At 39.1% G+C, this 17444-nt stretch overlaps 1 protein-coding gene across 2 annotated transcripts in view; it reads right to left on the reverse strand.

Annotated features, from left to right (window-relative positions):
• LOC126198971 (juvenile hormone esterase-like) overlaps nucleotides 1–17444 on the reverse strand; it is a 214940-nt gene that overhangs the window by 157916 nt on the left and 39580 nt on the right. Inside the window, exons 9-10 of one of the 2 annotated variants that reach the window (XM_049935630.1) lie at nucleotides 14934–15066; nucleotides 10731–10975 (exon numbers count right to left, since the gene is read on the reverse strand). The exons of the other annotated variant lie outside the window; for it this stretch is intronic. Coding sequence (XP_049791587.1) covers nucleotides 10828–10975; nucleotides 14934–15066 — 281 coding nt within the window. The 3' untranslated portion in view covers nucleotides 10731–10827. Of the gene's footprint in view, nucleotides 1–10730; nucleotides 10976–14933; nucleotides 15067–17444 lie in introns of those variants that run through there. 2 annotated transcript variants of the gene reach the window in all.

Genomic DNA, 17444 nt, shown 5'->3' on the forward strand with positions numbered 1-17444 from the left:
TGTAACGACACTGATAGGCAAGACCTTTTTGAGATTTTACAAGCACATTCCACAGTTTTTACTCACAAAACAGGAACAATCAAGGGATTTCAATACCAATTTCGTGTTCGTGAGCATACTAAATTTTGTGTTAGACCATACGTAATTCCGGCCCATTATAGGGACCGTGTTAGAACAGAAATACAATCTATGCTTGACGAGGGCATTATTGAGCCTGCAGTAAGCTCATACAACAATCCATTACATTTTGTTGAGAAGAAAAATGGATCGATCAGGCTTGTCTTAGATTCGAGACAAATCAATACTATCATCATTCCTGAAACAGACAGACCGCAAACGTTGGATGAACTTCTTAAAAATTTTAATGGTGTAAAAGTGTTGTCTTCTATTGATCTCAGATCCAGCTTTTATCAGATCGAACTTCATCCAGAATGTAGAAAATACACAGCTTTCCTTTGTTTCAGCGTTTGTTATCAGTTTCAGAAACTTCCTTTTGGTTTGAACATTTCTTCGGCAGCATTCATTCGCCGGCTAAATTCCATATTACCTGATTTCTTAAAACGTCACATCGCGTTATATGTGGATGATATTCTAATAGCAGAAGCCTCATGGGAACAACATAACCGCATCCTCAACAGTTTGTTACGTATTTTTGAAGAATCTGGAATTACAGTTAACTTGGAAAAGTCTCAATTCGGTAGGTCAAAGGTGAGGTTTTTGGGGCATATTATTTCTTCTGAAGGCATTCAGCCGGATCCTGAAAAGTTAGAAGCAATCAGAGCCATTCTAGTTCCATCCACAAAAAAACAAGTCCGCAGTTTTCTAGGTCTCGTAAATTTTTACCGTCGTTTTCTGAATATGCAAATTCTAGTTACACCAAAACTTTGTTCTCTTACTGGAAAAAATACTATTTGGAACTGGGACGAACAAGCACAGTTGGAATTCAATTCTTTGAAAGAATCGCTACTTAGCGCGCCAATACTAGCTCATCCAGATCGTCGCAAGATTTCTGCCTTAGCACGCATTCTTCTAAAGTCGGTCTTGGTGCCCATTTATTTCAAGAAGCCACAGAAAATGACACTACTGTTCAGAAAACCATTGCTTTTGCTAGCCGAGTGCTAACAAAATCTGAAAAAAATTATTCCGTTACTGAATTAGAAGCTTTAGCTATCGTTTGGGCATTTAACAAATTCCGTTTCTTTCTTTCTGGTAAGCACGTAAAAGTATACAGTGATCATCGTGCATTACAATTTCTTATGTCTTCAAAATTAAATCATGACAGGTTAAAACGTTGGGCATTGTTTCTGCAAGAATTCCACATCACAGTAGTCTACATTCCCGGCAAGGAGAACATTGTTGCGGACCCACTGTCACGCGCACCGGCTGGGCTTGAGAAAAGTAACACAGAAGGCAACCTCGAGAAAAATTTCAGTATTCTTTACATTCAGAAAGTCGCCTTTGAAAACTTCATCACCACATCTTTAATGGACTTTGCACATGAACAACATAAAGATCCGATTTGGAAAGACACCAAAAGTAAATGGCATGAAAAGACACACACTCAGATTCGGCATTATTATCTTGTTAGAAACAACATACTCTTCAAACGCTGCACTGTTGATGACAAGCTATGGGTACTTTGCATTCCAGACGATTTTGTTAATAAGCTCATTTGGTACATTCATTTCAGCTACGCACATTTTGGTCCACGAAAATGTTATCATATTCTTCGAACGACTTGTTATTTTAACAATATGGAAAAGAGAATTCGAAGAGTCTTGTCTATTTGTAACTTTGTCAAAAGGCGAAACCATCTACTATCTCACATCGTGCTCCGTTGTTTCCTATCATTCCTTCTAAATTAAAAGAATTGCTGCTGTTGATCTCTTGGGACCCCTTGTCAGAACATCGAATGGATTTTCGTACGTTCTAGTCGCTGTTGAACTTACTTCAAAATTTGTTTCTTTCACTCCGTTACGTAAAGCCACTGGACGGTCTGTATCCAACGCCTTTGTTAAAAATTTCTTACGTGAAGTTGGCCACGTTGCTAAAGTCATTTCAAATAACAGACCGCAATTCAGATCTGCTGTTTGGTCACGCATGCTTCGGAATCATAAAATCAAACCTGTTTTTATTTCATTGTACTCACCACATTGTAACCTGTCTGAACGGATTATGAAAGAAATCAATAAGCTTTGCAGACTTTATTGTCACAGAAAGCATCAGCATTGGGACAGATATTTACACTTATTTCAAAATGTGCTGAATGAAATGTCTCATGACTCCACTGCTTTACCACCTACTCTTGTACTGAAGAATGAGGAACCACTGAACAGAATCAGAGAGCTTGTACCTTTCCTGAATACACGTAAACTTCGACACAAGGACATAATTGATTTGGCTATTAAAAATATAAAATCTGCAGCAGACAAAAGGAGAAAACTACACGGTAAAGCAAATGCAAAGAAATTATATATTGGTCAGAAAGTTCTCATTAAAGCTCATTCATTGTCACATAAGAAGAAACACTTGAGTCACAAATTCTTTCTAGTTTACAGTGGACCTCACAGAATCCGACGTATACCACATGATAATTGCGTTGAAGTTGAAATTCTGCGTACTAGGAAGAGTAAAGGTTTACACCACATTTCACATGTAAAACCGTTTATTGAAAGATAATCTGCTTTTTAACTTTGTCTTTGCCATAAAACTTTTCACTTCACGTTTCTAGTATGCTTTGTCAGACTTAGAAACTGATACTATGCAACAATGTTTGAAGTTAAATATCCAGTCAAGAACCAAGAGAACTTATTTAAACAGAATTTACGAATGCATTGTTATAGTGAACAGATGACACAATGTTGTTATTTGTACATTCTTGCTTGTTAGTTGCACTATTACGTAACGACTATCAGGCTTACATACTTAGAACATATACTGCCAATGAGATTTTAACGCAACATTTTGGTTTACTTGAAAAGATACTCTTTATTTGAAGTACATTCGGTGAGATTAAAGATGACTTAGCATTTGGTTTCTTTGATAGCTACACGATTATATCACGACGCTATTAATATGTGACACAATTTACATTGTTGTTTTTGCGGTGAATCTGTTTTATATCTGCACAGTTTTTCTATATTATTCTGGAAAATAAAACATGTTTCAGTAGTAAGTTTTGTGGTATAGCTACAATGAGACAGCCTTTTCTGTAGCACAACAATACGTTACATTATAGAACTTTCTTGATCACGATAAGGTACGTAAGAACTACGATATCTGTACGCAAAGCATTTCTCTTTCGTTTATGATGAGGTAAGTACATTGACTTCAGCAGAACTTTGCTTACAGAGGACGATAACTACGACACTTCCGCAGAATTATCTTACAGCAAGACGCACATTTAGCGCTGCAGGACACGCATTTGAGAGATTAATTTTGTACTTAAACCATTTATTTTTCAAGATTTTGGAATTACAAAGAAAGTTTTCCGTGATAAATTTCATTCCATTGCTGTAATCTGTAACACCTGAGGGTATAATTACATTAATCCTCAGGGGGGTACACGCTTACTTTGTGTAGCATGTATTTGGCAAGCACAAGGAGCCCTAGCTAATATGGTATTTGCTTATACAACTTTACACATCGGTACCATATTTCTCTAACACTGAACTACACAGCTATATGGTTATTTAACAGAGAAACAAAAAATTTTTACTATGTCAGTGACACATGTTAACGCAATTACACAGTTGGATAATTTCACTCTTATGTAATTGTATTTTGTCTGCACTGTGTGAACTGTTCATATTTTTTCGGAACCATTGTGATACTATGAGAGCTTTGAATGTCGTATTTGGTAAGGGAGCATGATTTTTAAAGTACGTTGGAGGTAGATGACACTATTGAAATGAGCAGAAATTTTTTTTTACGTTTTGACATTATTGCAGAAAGCTACGACGTTTTTGAGATTTGACTGAGGTGTTATGATGTTACTTTTACGACGACAATGTGTATTATGCTGTTGAGGTATGTTTATGATCAATAAGCTGATGATATATGAGGAATTTGATTATGCTACATATTTATAATGATGAAATATTGAAGAATGTCGACGAATATGTATATGTGTAATAAGGTAAGGAATAATGAGTAGTGGTTAGGGACGCAGATTTGTGAAAAAGGATGTTGGAAACCAAGAACCGTACTTTAAGAGTTATGAAATGTGTGTAAATGCGTGAATGTATTACAATACCGACGAAAATTTTTTGGACACTGTTATATTTACAGGATTTTGTTTCTACACATTTGTAACGTAAATTCTCGACCTGTGAAATTTTTTATATGAGACTGTCACTGTACTGCAAACTGCTGTCGTAAATATTTCGGTAAGAAAGCCAAGTGACCTTGACGTAATGCGTTGTGAGCGGCCAGCTGTGCCAGCCGCCTGGAGAAAAAGCCATTAGGTGGAGAAAAAGGAGGCCATTAACCTTGCTATTGACATTCCTTTGTAGAAAGCATCGCAAATATGACACGCTATTACTTGGAAACATATGATTACATATACTGTGGAGCATGTACTTTGTGCTACTTGCTGATATGCTTATGAGTTGATGGGGAAATATTCTTACATCTGCACACCTGATTATGACAAGTGTCTTTCTACGAGACTTGAGAGAATTTCTACTGACTTACAAAATGCCACATGGCTATTGAATGATGTTTTTAAGCTTTGCTTTACATAGTTGCTTATTTTATTTGATATCTGGTTTCCAGCTGTTTTGCAGCATTGGTTATATAAAATAAAATTAAATGCATTTGCTAATGTGAACACTTTCTGTCAACAGATCTATTAAATAATAATTTTATGATCCACATTCTTCGAAAAAGGAGCACTTGGAAAAGAAAGAACAACAAGAAGGGACTAATAACAGTAACTGCATATATAATTTTCTTTTCAAGTACTTGGTAATTTTTTGTAGAATAAGTTTTTGTGGTGCACCACTTTAATTACATAGACATTAAGATGTTAATAGACATTTCCCTTATGTGCATTGTTGTCTTTAGTGTACATTTTTTCTGCTTGAGCTTTGTCATGTTTAGGTATAACTTATTGCATTTGCTGCTGCTGTGTGCCAGGCATAGTTCTACTGAATTTCACTTTGTATTACTCTGTTAAGCCAGTTTTACTACTGATTTATTTTTCTTGTTGCTGCACATTGGCTCGTATTAGTTGTAATGTTGCATTTTCTCTGTTAATTTAGATTTACTGCTGCTTGCTTTGCCAATTTGCATTTTTTTGTCATTGCTGTTTGTGTTAATTTTTTTGTGCTGCTGCATTGCCTCGTCCCTTAGCATATATATCTGAGCTCAGTCGATTTAAGTTAGCTTAAGAGGGGGTAGACTATATAAGAAACTGACTATGGAGAATGGGGAAAGAATGCATTGAGAAGTTATATGAAAAAGATTTGGGCCAAAATGAGTATTGTACAATGAGAAATAATTATTTTGAAAGAAATATGAATAGAATACAGAAAGGAGGTATAGATAGGACTTTTTGGGAATAATGATGAATGAAGGGAGATCTCCAAGAAGTAAAGAAAGTTTTGTTTGCAAAATACTGCAGTAAAACAAACCCTGTCCTGTCCTTTTGTATCATTCCGCTATGTGTTTGTGTACCCTTGTGTATTTGTCTTTTTCCTGTCTTTATGTGTTTAGCTAATAAGATTTATGTTGTAGAATTTTTCTAATACTCAGCTACATTCACTATGATGAGGAATACTGTTATCATCAAATATAATTTGCATTAATAATATGTTATTTACTTTGTAAAGATGTTTAGACATTATTTATTCTGTTTTGTTTTAATGCTCATGTGTGAAGTTGATGTTTCAAAAGCTATTCTGATCTTTTATGTATTTACTTATATCATAATTCCTGTAACACAGATGTATATGTTAGTTTGATTCTTTTGTAAAGCCCGTATTACTACAAATGTTACCTGTATTGTTTTGTACTTTAATGATATATTTTGTACCTTTGTTATTGTATTCTCATGTTATAATATTGTAATTGACACCAGTTCATCAAATTAAGTAACTTGTAAGCATTCATTTCACTGCACATATTTGTGTTGGTGATAATATATGCACAATACGTGAATAAAAAGAGGGCTGTTAGTGTTTGGACGTGTGTTAATAATTCAGCAAGGGACTGGTTAACAGCATTGCTGGTTCTAAGGACAATTCAAAAACTTTGTGAGTGCACAAGTGGTGGTTTATGGACTTGCTATATTCTCCGCAAGACTCTTCGATGGTGATTGTGCACCTGCACAGTCGCAACAGATGACTGCTGGCCGTCTCTACAAGGACTACAGTGGGTCTGCATCTTTGATAGCTCACCAATACCATTATTTCTACAAGGACTGCACTGTGTCTGCACCTCTGGTGGCCCACCAATACCGTAATCTCTACCAGGACTACAGTGTGTCTGCTCTGTGATGACTTACCTACCAATATTCTTCAAAACTTCGACTGACTCTGTGGTGGGTTTGCTCTGTTGTGGCCCATTACCTGTCTGCATGTCGAGAGTCAGCACTGTCTTTCCGTTGGAAGGACAACACTACTTCTTCAAGACTGCATGGAAATCCACTACTTCCGTGTGCATTTTCTTTTACTGCTCAGACTTTGAGAAAAACACTGCTATTTTACTGTGAAGAACGATCAGGACTGTCTTTATGGACTGTGAGAAAATTTTAGCTTTTGACCAATATTGTATCAATAAGTGTGTGCATTTAATTTCTTTGTTATTGTATTTGTGAAAAAATTTTAACAAATATGTATTGGCCAGTGCCCAAAAAAATTTGTAAAAGTTTTTGTGGGGAGGATGGGGGCTATGTAAGTAGGCTGTTTAGGTTTTCTTATTGGTAACGCCACGTAGCGCTCTGTATGAAAATCACTAGCTGTGCTGTGTGCAGTCTGTGGCTAGTTTGCATTGTTGTCTGCCATTGTAGTGTTTGGCAGCTGGATGTTAACAGCGCGTAGCATTGCACAGTTGGAGGTGAGCCGCCAGCAGTGGTGGATGTGGGGAGAGAGACGGCGGAGTTGTGAGAGCGGATGATCTGGACAGAGACAGTAAATTTGTAAGACTGGATGTCATGAACTGATACATATAATACGACTTTTGAACAATATTAAGGTAAATACATTGTTTTTTCTCAATCAAAATCTTTCATTTGCTAACTATGCCTATCAGTAGTTAGTGTCTTCAGTAGTTTGAATCTTTTATTTAGCTGGCAGTAGTGGCGCTCGCTGTATTGCAGTAGTTCGAGTAACGAAGATTTTTGTGAGGTAAGTGATTTGTGAAAGGTATAGTTTAATGTTAGTCAGGGCCATTCTTTTGTAGGGATTATTGAAAGTCAGATTCCGTTGCGCTAAAAATATTGTGTGTCAGTTTAAGCACAGTCATGTACAATTTTTCTAAGGGGACGGTTCAATTGCAGCAGGAGCGCCGAGTGGCCGAAAGCCTACTTGAGTGAGACCTAGCCGATCCGGTCACGTAAACTGGCAATGGCTTGGAAAGTGGTGTGCTGACCCTATGCCCCTCCATATTCGCATCCAGTGACACATATCGGCTGAGGGTGACACCGTGGCCGGTCGCTACTGTTGGGCCTTTCGAGGCCTGTTCTGATTGAGTTCTAGTTTTTTGACATTATTACTGTACTATCCACCAATAATCATTAAGTGAAATGAAATTAAGAAGAAATGTTATCAAAAACCAGTTACAGTTTAAAAACTTCCTGAAATAGACACTACTGGCAACAAACACGAAGTTCTATTTCCAAGGCAGAGAAAATTCTGAAGACAATCAAAAGCTCTGTTCATTAGCAAAAGTCACGTGTTGCGTGGTAGAAAATCTTATTCTGCTTGAAGGTACAAGATGCTGCACAACCCATGAAAATGACTTAACTGTACACATGTTATGTAATTACGAGGTTGAGTCAAATGAAAACCTTAAATTTGTAATAACAAATCGAAATTTCGCGCCGTTATCCTGTAAGCTGGTAAGCGTGCTACAAACAGCGTGCAGAATGGCCTGTAGGTGGCAGCATAGTGCAGATGCACACATACCGTTGCAGTATCAGTATAAAAGATGGCAGCCCCACTTGCGACTTGCACCAGGGAAGAACAGCGTTCTGTTATTCGATTTTTGCGTAGCGAAGGTGTGAAAGCTATTGAAATTCGTCGGCGAATGAAGGTTCACTACGGTGCATGTTTGTCACAGCAGCAAGTCTACGAAGGGAGTAGGACGTTCGCAGATAGTGTGACTTCATTGGAAGATGCTCCTCGTCCAGGTAAGGGACAACGAGTTGTGACTCCACAGAACACTGCAGCAGTTGAAGCCATAGTGAAGGAAAACCGCCGAGTGACACTGAATGACATTGCAGCATGTTTACAGATTAGTCATGAGTCAGCACACCACATTGTGCATGATATGCTCCAGTTTCACAAAGTGTCTGCGAGATGGGTGCCACGGCAGCTGACTCCTGAAATGAGAGAACGACGTGTTGATGCTTGTGAAGAACTTCTTCGGCGCTTTGAACGACAAGGTGATGGCTTCCTTGCAAGAGTCGTTACTGGAGACGAAACCTGGGTTCACTTCCACCAACCGAAAACGAAGAGAACGAGCAAGGAATGGCGCCATTCCTCAACACCAAAACCAAAGAAGTTTCGAAGAGAACCATCAGCAGGGAAGGTTATGCTGACTCTCTTTTGGGACGAAAAAGGCGTCATTTTGGAGCATTACATGCCTAGAGGGACCAATGTCACCAGTGCATCATACACAGATCTCCTAAAAAATCATCTGCGGCCTGCAATCAAATCAAAGCGACGTGGATTGCTGTCAGCAGGTGTCCTTTTGCAACATGATAATGCAAGGCCCCACACTACCCATACAACAGTTGGAGCAATTACAGACCTGCATGTTGAGTGTCTTACTCATCCACTATACTCACCAGACCTTGCCCCAAGTGATTTCCACATGTTTTGACCACACAGGGACGCAATGGGAGGAAAGAAGTTCCGTTCTGATGAAGAGGTATGCCACGCGATGCAAGAGTGGTTGCGCGGACTACCAAAAGATTTTTTTTCTAAAGGAATTTATGCACTTTGTACGCTCTGGGGGACTTGAATTGAGCGTGTGGAACATTATGTTGGAAAGTGATACAGTTTTGTACCACTTCTGCAAAATAAATAATATTTTAAAAAAATTTAAGGTTTTCATTTGACACATCCTCGTAGTATTAAAAATATACAGAATTTTACCCACCATAAAACTCTGTAACTGAATAATGAATAGTATCCCCATATTGCTTTAATATGTCATAGAGCACTAAATTTGTAGCCTTCGTTATATTTACAAATGCTCCAAAAAAAAAAAAAAACCTCATGTCTCATAATAACAAAAACGGTATAAAACTCCAGAAACTGCTTATGCCGTTCTCTAGTGCGCATTTCTTCATGTGGCTCTATAATCAGTCGCTAGATTGAAACACAGGCCAGGAAACATCAAGTGTTCCTAGGTGCACTATCCTCTAGGTACAACACTCTCCTTTATTTCGAAAGCGATAGTTAGATATTGAAGATGGTGTTCTCGTGTTGTCAAGCCCTTTTTCATTCAGGTTATCCTAATAGCAGTCCGTTTGCAATACTTGTTAGACGAAGAAGCTCTGCCATCGCTGATGTTTGAAGACGTTTGTACAAGACGATGATGCCACACCATATCATGAGCTAGGTTCCCGGACATATCTGAATATTAAGTTACCCTTAACATTGGTGTTTCGTAGAGATCTGGTGGAGTGACCGCCGCATTCACAGGATTTAAGTCTGTTAGCGGTCTCTCTGTGGAGGTAACTGTGTATGCGGTGAAGATAAGAAACTTTGCGCACCTCAGGAAGCGTTCTGTTGATATTTGAGATTGCATTCCGGTACATGTATTGGTTAAAGTCCATGAGGAATGGATGAAGAGGGTATCGACAGTCTTTTAACTTGCTAGAGAACACACCTAGTGCACTGTGTAGCCGTTATTTGTTGTCACCAGCATTTGCATACTTCGGACAAAATACTGAGTAAGGCGAGAATTGATAAAGCTATGCTCAGATGAAGGCCACAACTGTTTTCAGGTGCTGATTTCTGTCTGTCTGCTATGTCAAATGACGCATTTTTCATCTGAAAATTACGAGGTGCGTCCAAGATGGCGGGCTCTCAAATGACCAATTAGTTGGTAACAGAGTCTCACAGGATTTCTCCTTCACCCAGCACAAACTAAATTTCTGTTTATCCATCTGTTTTGTTTTACAAGGTGATTCTACACCTATGGATCGCCCTGCATATGACAATTTGAGTATCTCTCTGTTTAAGTTTTTCAGAAAGATGTCTCGGTGATTCTCGAGCTGCGAAGTGTGACGTGTAAGTTCTTGGAGCAGAACCAGTTGGCAGTAAGCTGTATAACTTCACATTTTTGTAAGGGAACTATTGATTTCTTTAAATAATTACGAGAGAGAAATTACATAGATGAGCACTGTGGTTTTTGTATTCAGAGTGCATATGTTAGACTGGTAAGCATCTTAGAAAAATGTTTGTGGACTTCACTGAGCGTAGTAGTGCATTTATCACATAAAGCAGGATTTTCAAAGACAACCTGTGAACTGGAGCTGTTAACGGAAATGAGACTTAAATTGTAATGGTTTATTGTTTTATAAACCTAACAGATCAACGTTTATTTATCACTGAGTTGTACATGGCAAAGAATATCATAGCATATAACTCATCAGGAAGATAATATTTCTCTCCAGAAATCCATCCGTTCCTTAAGGAAGTCTTGACGAGTCACAAATTCCAGTTTCATATCCAGATAATTGGATGCATTCGCCGTCAACTTTTCCCACATCACTGGACTTCCATATGGAGCCGGATCCCTGGAAAACGAATGACAATTCTGTGATATAACATGTGCAGCCGCGAGAAGTATAACCTACAACTACGCTGCTCTCTAATAACTTCAACATTGCACTTATTTTGCATGTGTGCACGAGCTGAACCAAAATTTTTAGTGTACAGCAAAATATAATGAGGAAAAATAGCATTTTGTCACAAATCAGGAATAAATAAGAAAATGGACACCAAAGTTGATAAGTTACTGTCTAGATACAACTATACAGAAGTTCCACACGCAGATTAATGTCAGTGTGATAGACATGAATTGCACCTGGAAGACAACTGGTTGTCCGAAAGTGGAACCCAGTAGATCCTGTGAGAATAAGCGAAGGATGAACAGTGAGTGTGAGTCAGTGGCAACTGTAGAGGCAGTTGAGTCTGAAGACGATAGGTGGTCAAATGCTTGTCTCTTTGGAATCTATAGACCTTGTTAATGATTTTGGACTATAGGAGATTATGCCCAGAAAGACTAAGATTCTATAATCTGTATTCGATGTTACTCATTCGAAGTGAAAGCTCAGTAAAACTTCGGTCTTTTCTTATAAATACAGTGAAATATCAGTGTCACTGACAATAGTATGCAAAAGGCTTTTTGAAAGTGGTACACGGACGTCCAATCGGATGAGTGTATTTGATTAGGAAAGCAGGCTAGATCTAGCTAGAAGTTTTTTCTATTGCCATCCATGAAACATCTGCGAAGAGAATGTCTCAATGAGTAAATTGACGCCCAATCTATATTACCCTCATTTACTCCATGGCAAGGCTGCATGACACAAACATTTCTACAAAATAACGGTATCATGGAAAACCCAAAAACGGTAGTAATGACTATTCATTTTCAGGAGTCTAGTCGCCGATTAACGTTACATCAAGTTGTAGGAGGTCCATGACTAAGGGATTTATTGCTAGCGCACTCGAGCAGATGTAATTTCGATGGATTGCTCACGCGCTGCCTGCTATATGTAAGCTATAATAGAATCGCAGGCCAGAGAGCAGTGTTGGCTGCAGTAAGAGCAGTGTCAGTAAGTAGTGGTGGTAGCTCGCAGTCGGGTGGTTAGGCCGGTCGTGCCTGTGCAATGTAGTATACGGTAAAAATAGCCGCGCGCATATTGTTACAACTAAATTTGTACTATTGTTATATCAAGTCCCATGTGAATACTTTTAAAAAATCTTTTAATAATAATCTTCCTTATAAAATTAACTTTTGACAATCATACATCTGAATTTAAATAATTTACTAATTTCTGCAATCCGTGGTCATCCCGATTAACGTAAAGAAAAATGAGTTGTTTCTTTTTATACATGACAAATCTAGCGGCCAGCATTGCACTGGGCTGTGCCAGAAAAATTTCTTACAGGAGCAGATAGATATGCGTTATCCGGTGACTTCTTTGAGGTAAGAATTTTCAATTTATTCAGAATGATCTTTCAGGGCCATGATGCAGCACTGCTGACGTAAAATTTACCAGTTTACATTCACAGTCAGTTAATTGTTGAAAGGTTACATATGAGTCACATTTTTTTAATGGGAGGTTAGTCACGTTATTATTGCGAGGTTAGGAACAGTATTCTGTTGGGAGATTACACTAAATGTGAATATATAGATAATTTCATACATATTTTTTCTGCTGGGAGCTTAAAAAGCATAAGGAACATTCGTAGTAATTGAATACGTAATTTTTTTAGTTGTAGAATGTGTCACTGTCACATGCTTCTACTATATATTTCACAGCAGTCAAGTAGTGTAAAAATCGACTATTTATTACAGTGCTAAGCGTACTGTGTATTGGCAGTCGTTCGTATTTGCAGTCGTTCCATAAACGTGGTTCGTTTACTGCACACGCCTTTGCACTTGGTCACTATTCGAAAGTGTAGAACACACGCTTGTGTACAGGACAACACTCCAACTAACAGTTCAGTATCTGATGTGAAGGAACCTTCCTTAAACTTCATATATTGTTAATCCACTGTCGCTTGACCGAAACTACACTGAGTGGAATAGAAGACAAATGTTTAGTAATAAACAATCTAACCTTAGTACGACTTGGGATTCAAGCACCATGAAAAGATGATATCAGTGTACTAAACTTCCAACAAAACACTCCTCAATGACAATCAAAAGGAAATTAACAACGTTATCACGGCGCAGATCGACGATAACAATGGCGGAATTATTTACTTGGACGCACCAGGTGGCACCAGGAAAACGTTTCTAATAACTCTATTTCTGGCGGAAATACGTGCTAAACAACACATCGTTATTGCACTGGCATCATCCGACACTGCAGCTACACTTACGGAAGGAGGACCTGCCCATTCCACCCTACAACTACCGTTGAATATAGCCGAATAACAATTACCAGTATGTAACATCTCAAGAGCATCTGGACGGAGTGAACTTCTAAAGCAAGCTAAAGTTGTTTCCTGGGACAAATGCACAATGGCTCATAACAAGTCACTCGAAGCCATGGACAGAACATTGCAAGTTTTGCGAGGAAACTGAAGCGACCGGAGGAGCTCTACTCATAGTTACAGGAAATTTTCTACAAACGCTTCCAGTTATCCCCAGCAGACGAGATCAATATATGTTGAAAAAGATCGCGTCTCTGGTCACACATACAAAAACTGCGACTAACAAAAAATATGAGAACTGAACCATCGAAGGATGAAACAACACGTCATTTTACTCAACAATCTTACAAATATTCGAAGGCATATATCTACGGACCAGACGACCGGCCTCATTAAACTCAACAGGGATTTCTGCAACATAGGCACTTCTGAAAGCCAACTCATCTATGAAAAACATTGTTCAAATTTTATCAATCCCGACTGGCTATTCGGAAGGGCAGCTAACAACAATATTGTCGACTATATCAACTTTAATAATCAAGAGAAGACTCCTGTTGAAGAGAGAATATACAAATCGATCAACACGATGGTAAACGTTGATGAAAGTGCTAACTTCCCTACAAAATTTCTAAACTATTTACGACTAGCAGTAATGCCATTACACTGACTTCGACTTAAAGTTGTATCTCAGATCACAATACTCAGAAATCTCAACTCACCAAAACTATGTAATGGAACAAGGATGATCGGCAAACAGCTGTCGAATAACATCATCAAAGCCGAACTCATGACTGGAAAGTACAAAGGACACACACTATTTATCACCAGAATACTACCGATCTCTACTGAGCGGCCATTCCATTTTAAAGTCCTGCAATTTCCAATCAAATTAGCCTACAAAGATCAGGGACAAACTTTAAAATACTGCGACATCAACAGTACTTTACAGTACTTTAATACTTTAATAAGTACTATAAATAGTTAGAACATGTTTCCAATATTTTTTTACCTCTGATGAATTCAAGTTTATCCTTTATTTACAACTAATACACAATCGCATATCAACTCCCTGAGCGAAGCCGAGTATCACAGCTAGTGGGACGTAACTGAGAAGTCAGTTTGTGCACAAAATCCTGCACCGGCAACACTTTCACAGTTGTGGGTGGCGGTAGATGTAGCATGGCTCAATATTTCTGCTGGGGAGCTCCAACGATTTATCGATTTGTTGAGTCCATGCCACGTTGAGTTGTTGCACTACGCCGGGTGAAAGGAGATCCGACACGACGTTAGGAGGTGGCTCATGACTTATGTCATATATGATGTGTGCCTCGTATCGAAGTGTTCCGTGTTTTGGTAACTCGCTGCTCACTGACTGACAGGTTGGCAGTGAAGCCCAGGTGGGTGCCGTGGTACACTGCTGTGCCAGCAAATCGTATTACGGCGAGTGACTTCCTCACGGGAACAAGCCCCCTTGCCTTAGTCTGGCGCTGTTACAGCCTGATTAACTCTCTCTTCAAGTGATTGCTGATTGAGGCCGCTATTGCCAGCTAAAACTAAGTAAGCAGAATTATTATTCACAGGACTTACCCGTATTTGGGGAAATTGGTCCACAGTGTTGTCAACTGACTTGCCACCTTCCCATCGTTGGAGTTGGGGTCCGTATCTGGTCCCGATAAGCCATTCGGAAACAGATACGCGGTTTCCCCGGCATGCATCATACCTGCAATATATTTTTACATCAGCTATAGTTGAGAATGTGTCAGACTATCAAAGCCTAACTATATTTTTCGTGAAAAGTGCTACACAGATTCATATGCATTTCCAGTACTTCTGTTAAAAAAAACGTGGTAGAATGTGCAACAGTTTCTCTAACTGACGCTAACTGTTCAACAACATAGTTCAGTCCGCCAATAAAAATGTGTTAAGTATGCAAATGGTAATCGATGGAGCCACGACGGCGTTGTTTCTTATTGCCAGAGAAGTGCTAAATAGAATGGTTCGATTACCGATGCATACCATATTGAGAACAGCTAAATACAAAATTAGTGGTTTTTCAAGGAAGAGAAAACCAAAAATTGTGAATTTTATGCTGGGAAAACTACTTCGTTACGTTTACAAAGGCAGACATGACCTGAAGTGACAACAGCGACCGGTACATTGGCAAGGACTACGTCAGGTTGTAGCCTGAGACCTACAGCTACTTTAGGCTAAGCGTATAGTCAACAGTGAGTCCGCTTAATTGTTATAGAAGCGTGCGGGAAAAGATTACAGAATTTTCGTCACTTGTGAATAATACTAACGCGGCAAGCTATACCCGCTACAGAAAGCTGACTATAACTAGAAATAAATAGCAGCGAAATCTTAAATTTCGAATGGAATACGCATCGGTAAGGCAGGGAAGGTTGGATTGGGTTGTTTGGAGGAAGAGACCAAACAGCGAGGTCGTCGGTCTCATCTGATTAGGGAACGACAGGGAAGGAAGTCGGCCTTGCCCTTTCACAGGAACCATCCCGGCGTTTGTCTGGAGTGATTTGGGGAAATCACGGAAAACCTAAATTAGGATGGACTGACGCGGCATTGAACCGTCGTCCTACCGAATGCGAGTCCAGTGTGCTAACCACTGCGCCACCTCGCTCGGTAGGAGGGAAGGACTCCAGTAGTTATAGACTGTCACTTGCTATGAAAAACTCAACAATGTTTGGTGTGATAAATATGGAGTCAAACGATGAGATAACGAGGAAAGATATGCGAGAAACTAGAAACACAAAATAATAATTGGTTTTTTCTGTCGTTACCTACATGATAAAACAAAATGTAAACGCTTTGAAGAGAGCGCCAGAATTATAACGTATAATGTCTTCGATCATACGGAAGTGATTAGGAGAATATTTCAGTCTGTTAGCTATGCATTGTTAGCGGCATGATTTTAGAATGGATAACAGGGACAAACAGTCTCTAGATGGTGTTCTAAAACTGCCTCGGAAACTGTGTTAGCTACTTACCCGTGACCTAACAAACTAGATACATTGCCAACAAACACGGTCGGACTTTCTTATTCACTGGAGGTCACGACAGAACTATTACAATATCATTGATCAATAGTGATGAACCAGAAGTGAAAAAGTAGGAATGTACTTCTCCTTAACACGGCTGATAATTAGAGACTACAGTATATACGTTTGTGTCGTGGAAGACTGTGCTGAACTATATTAGAGAATTACCACGAATGCATGGAATGCGTCGCAGCAGATTGAAAGAGGCCGAATCCTTGCTGACAGACAAATGGTCGGCAAAGTCAATAGCGTGATGCGGACAGTTATGCGAGAAACGATTAACACCATCTGTTAAAGATCCATCCTATGCTCTTTCGTTACAATGCCATAATAATCAATGACCATATAGATAGCGGTTTTTGCTCCACTGGTCGTGGAGCAGAACTGCTGGCTAGATGCTCGCTCAGTATGATGACATTGAAACAACATTACACCAATACTGAAATATTACATACAGTCTTCTGAAACAGTTTTTCCAGAGACAGGTAGACAGTTGCTACTTTCGACTGCTATATGGCTGGGCAACTGTCAAGTAAAATGTTAAGTCCTATGGCATGATTTGCTGAGACAACAGGATGGGCTGATCCAGCAGCCTAATTGGAGAGGTTTTACCTGCGATTTTCTTCCGTCAGTGCATAAACTGCCTGACAGACTAGTGAAGCATCCTGAAGACGTGGTCGCATGTTAATGTTACTTCGTACACGTACACAATATCGCCTGGTATGTAAATGATTAGACGTGTAAACAAGCAGAACGATCAACAGAGTGCATTAGTGCTATTGCTGTTCGTACAAAAAAAAAAAAAAAAAAAAAATGGTTGAAATGGCTCTGCGCACAATGGGACTTAACATCTGAGGTCATCAGTCCTCTAGAAATTAGAACTACTAAACTAACCTAAGAACATCACACACGCCCATGTCCGAAGCTGAATTCGAACCTGCGAACGTAGCGGTCGTGCGGTTCCAGACTGAAGCGCCTAGAACCGCTCGGGCACAGCGGCCGGCTGCTGTTCGTCTTAAGTATTGTTACTAGGCTTGGCACAGAT

This window comes from Schistocerca nitens, chromosome 8 (assembly GCF_023898315.1).
Source record: "Schistocerca nitens isolate TAMUIC-IGC-003100 chromosome 8, iqSchNite1.1, whole genome shotgun sequence".
In the NCBI taxonomy this organism is placed as follows: domain Eukaryota; kingdom Metazoa; phylum Arthropoda; class Insecta; order Orthoptera; family Acrididae; genus Schistocerca; species Schistocerca nitens.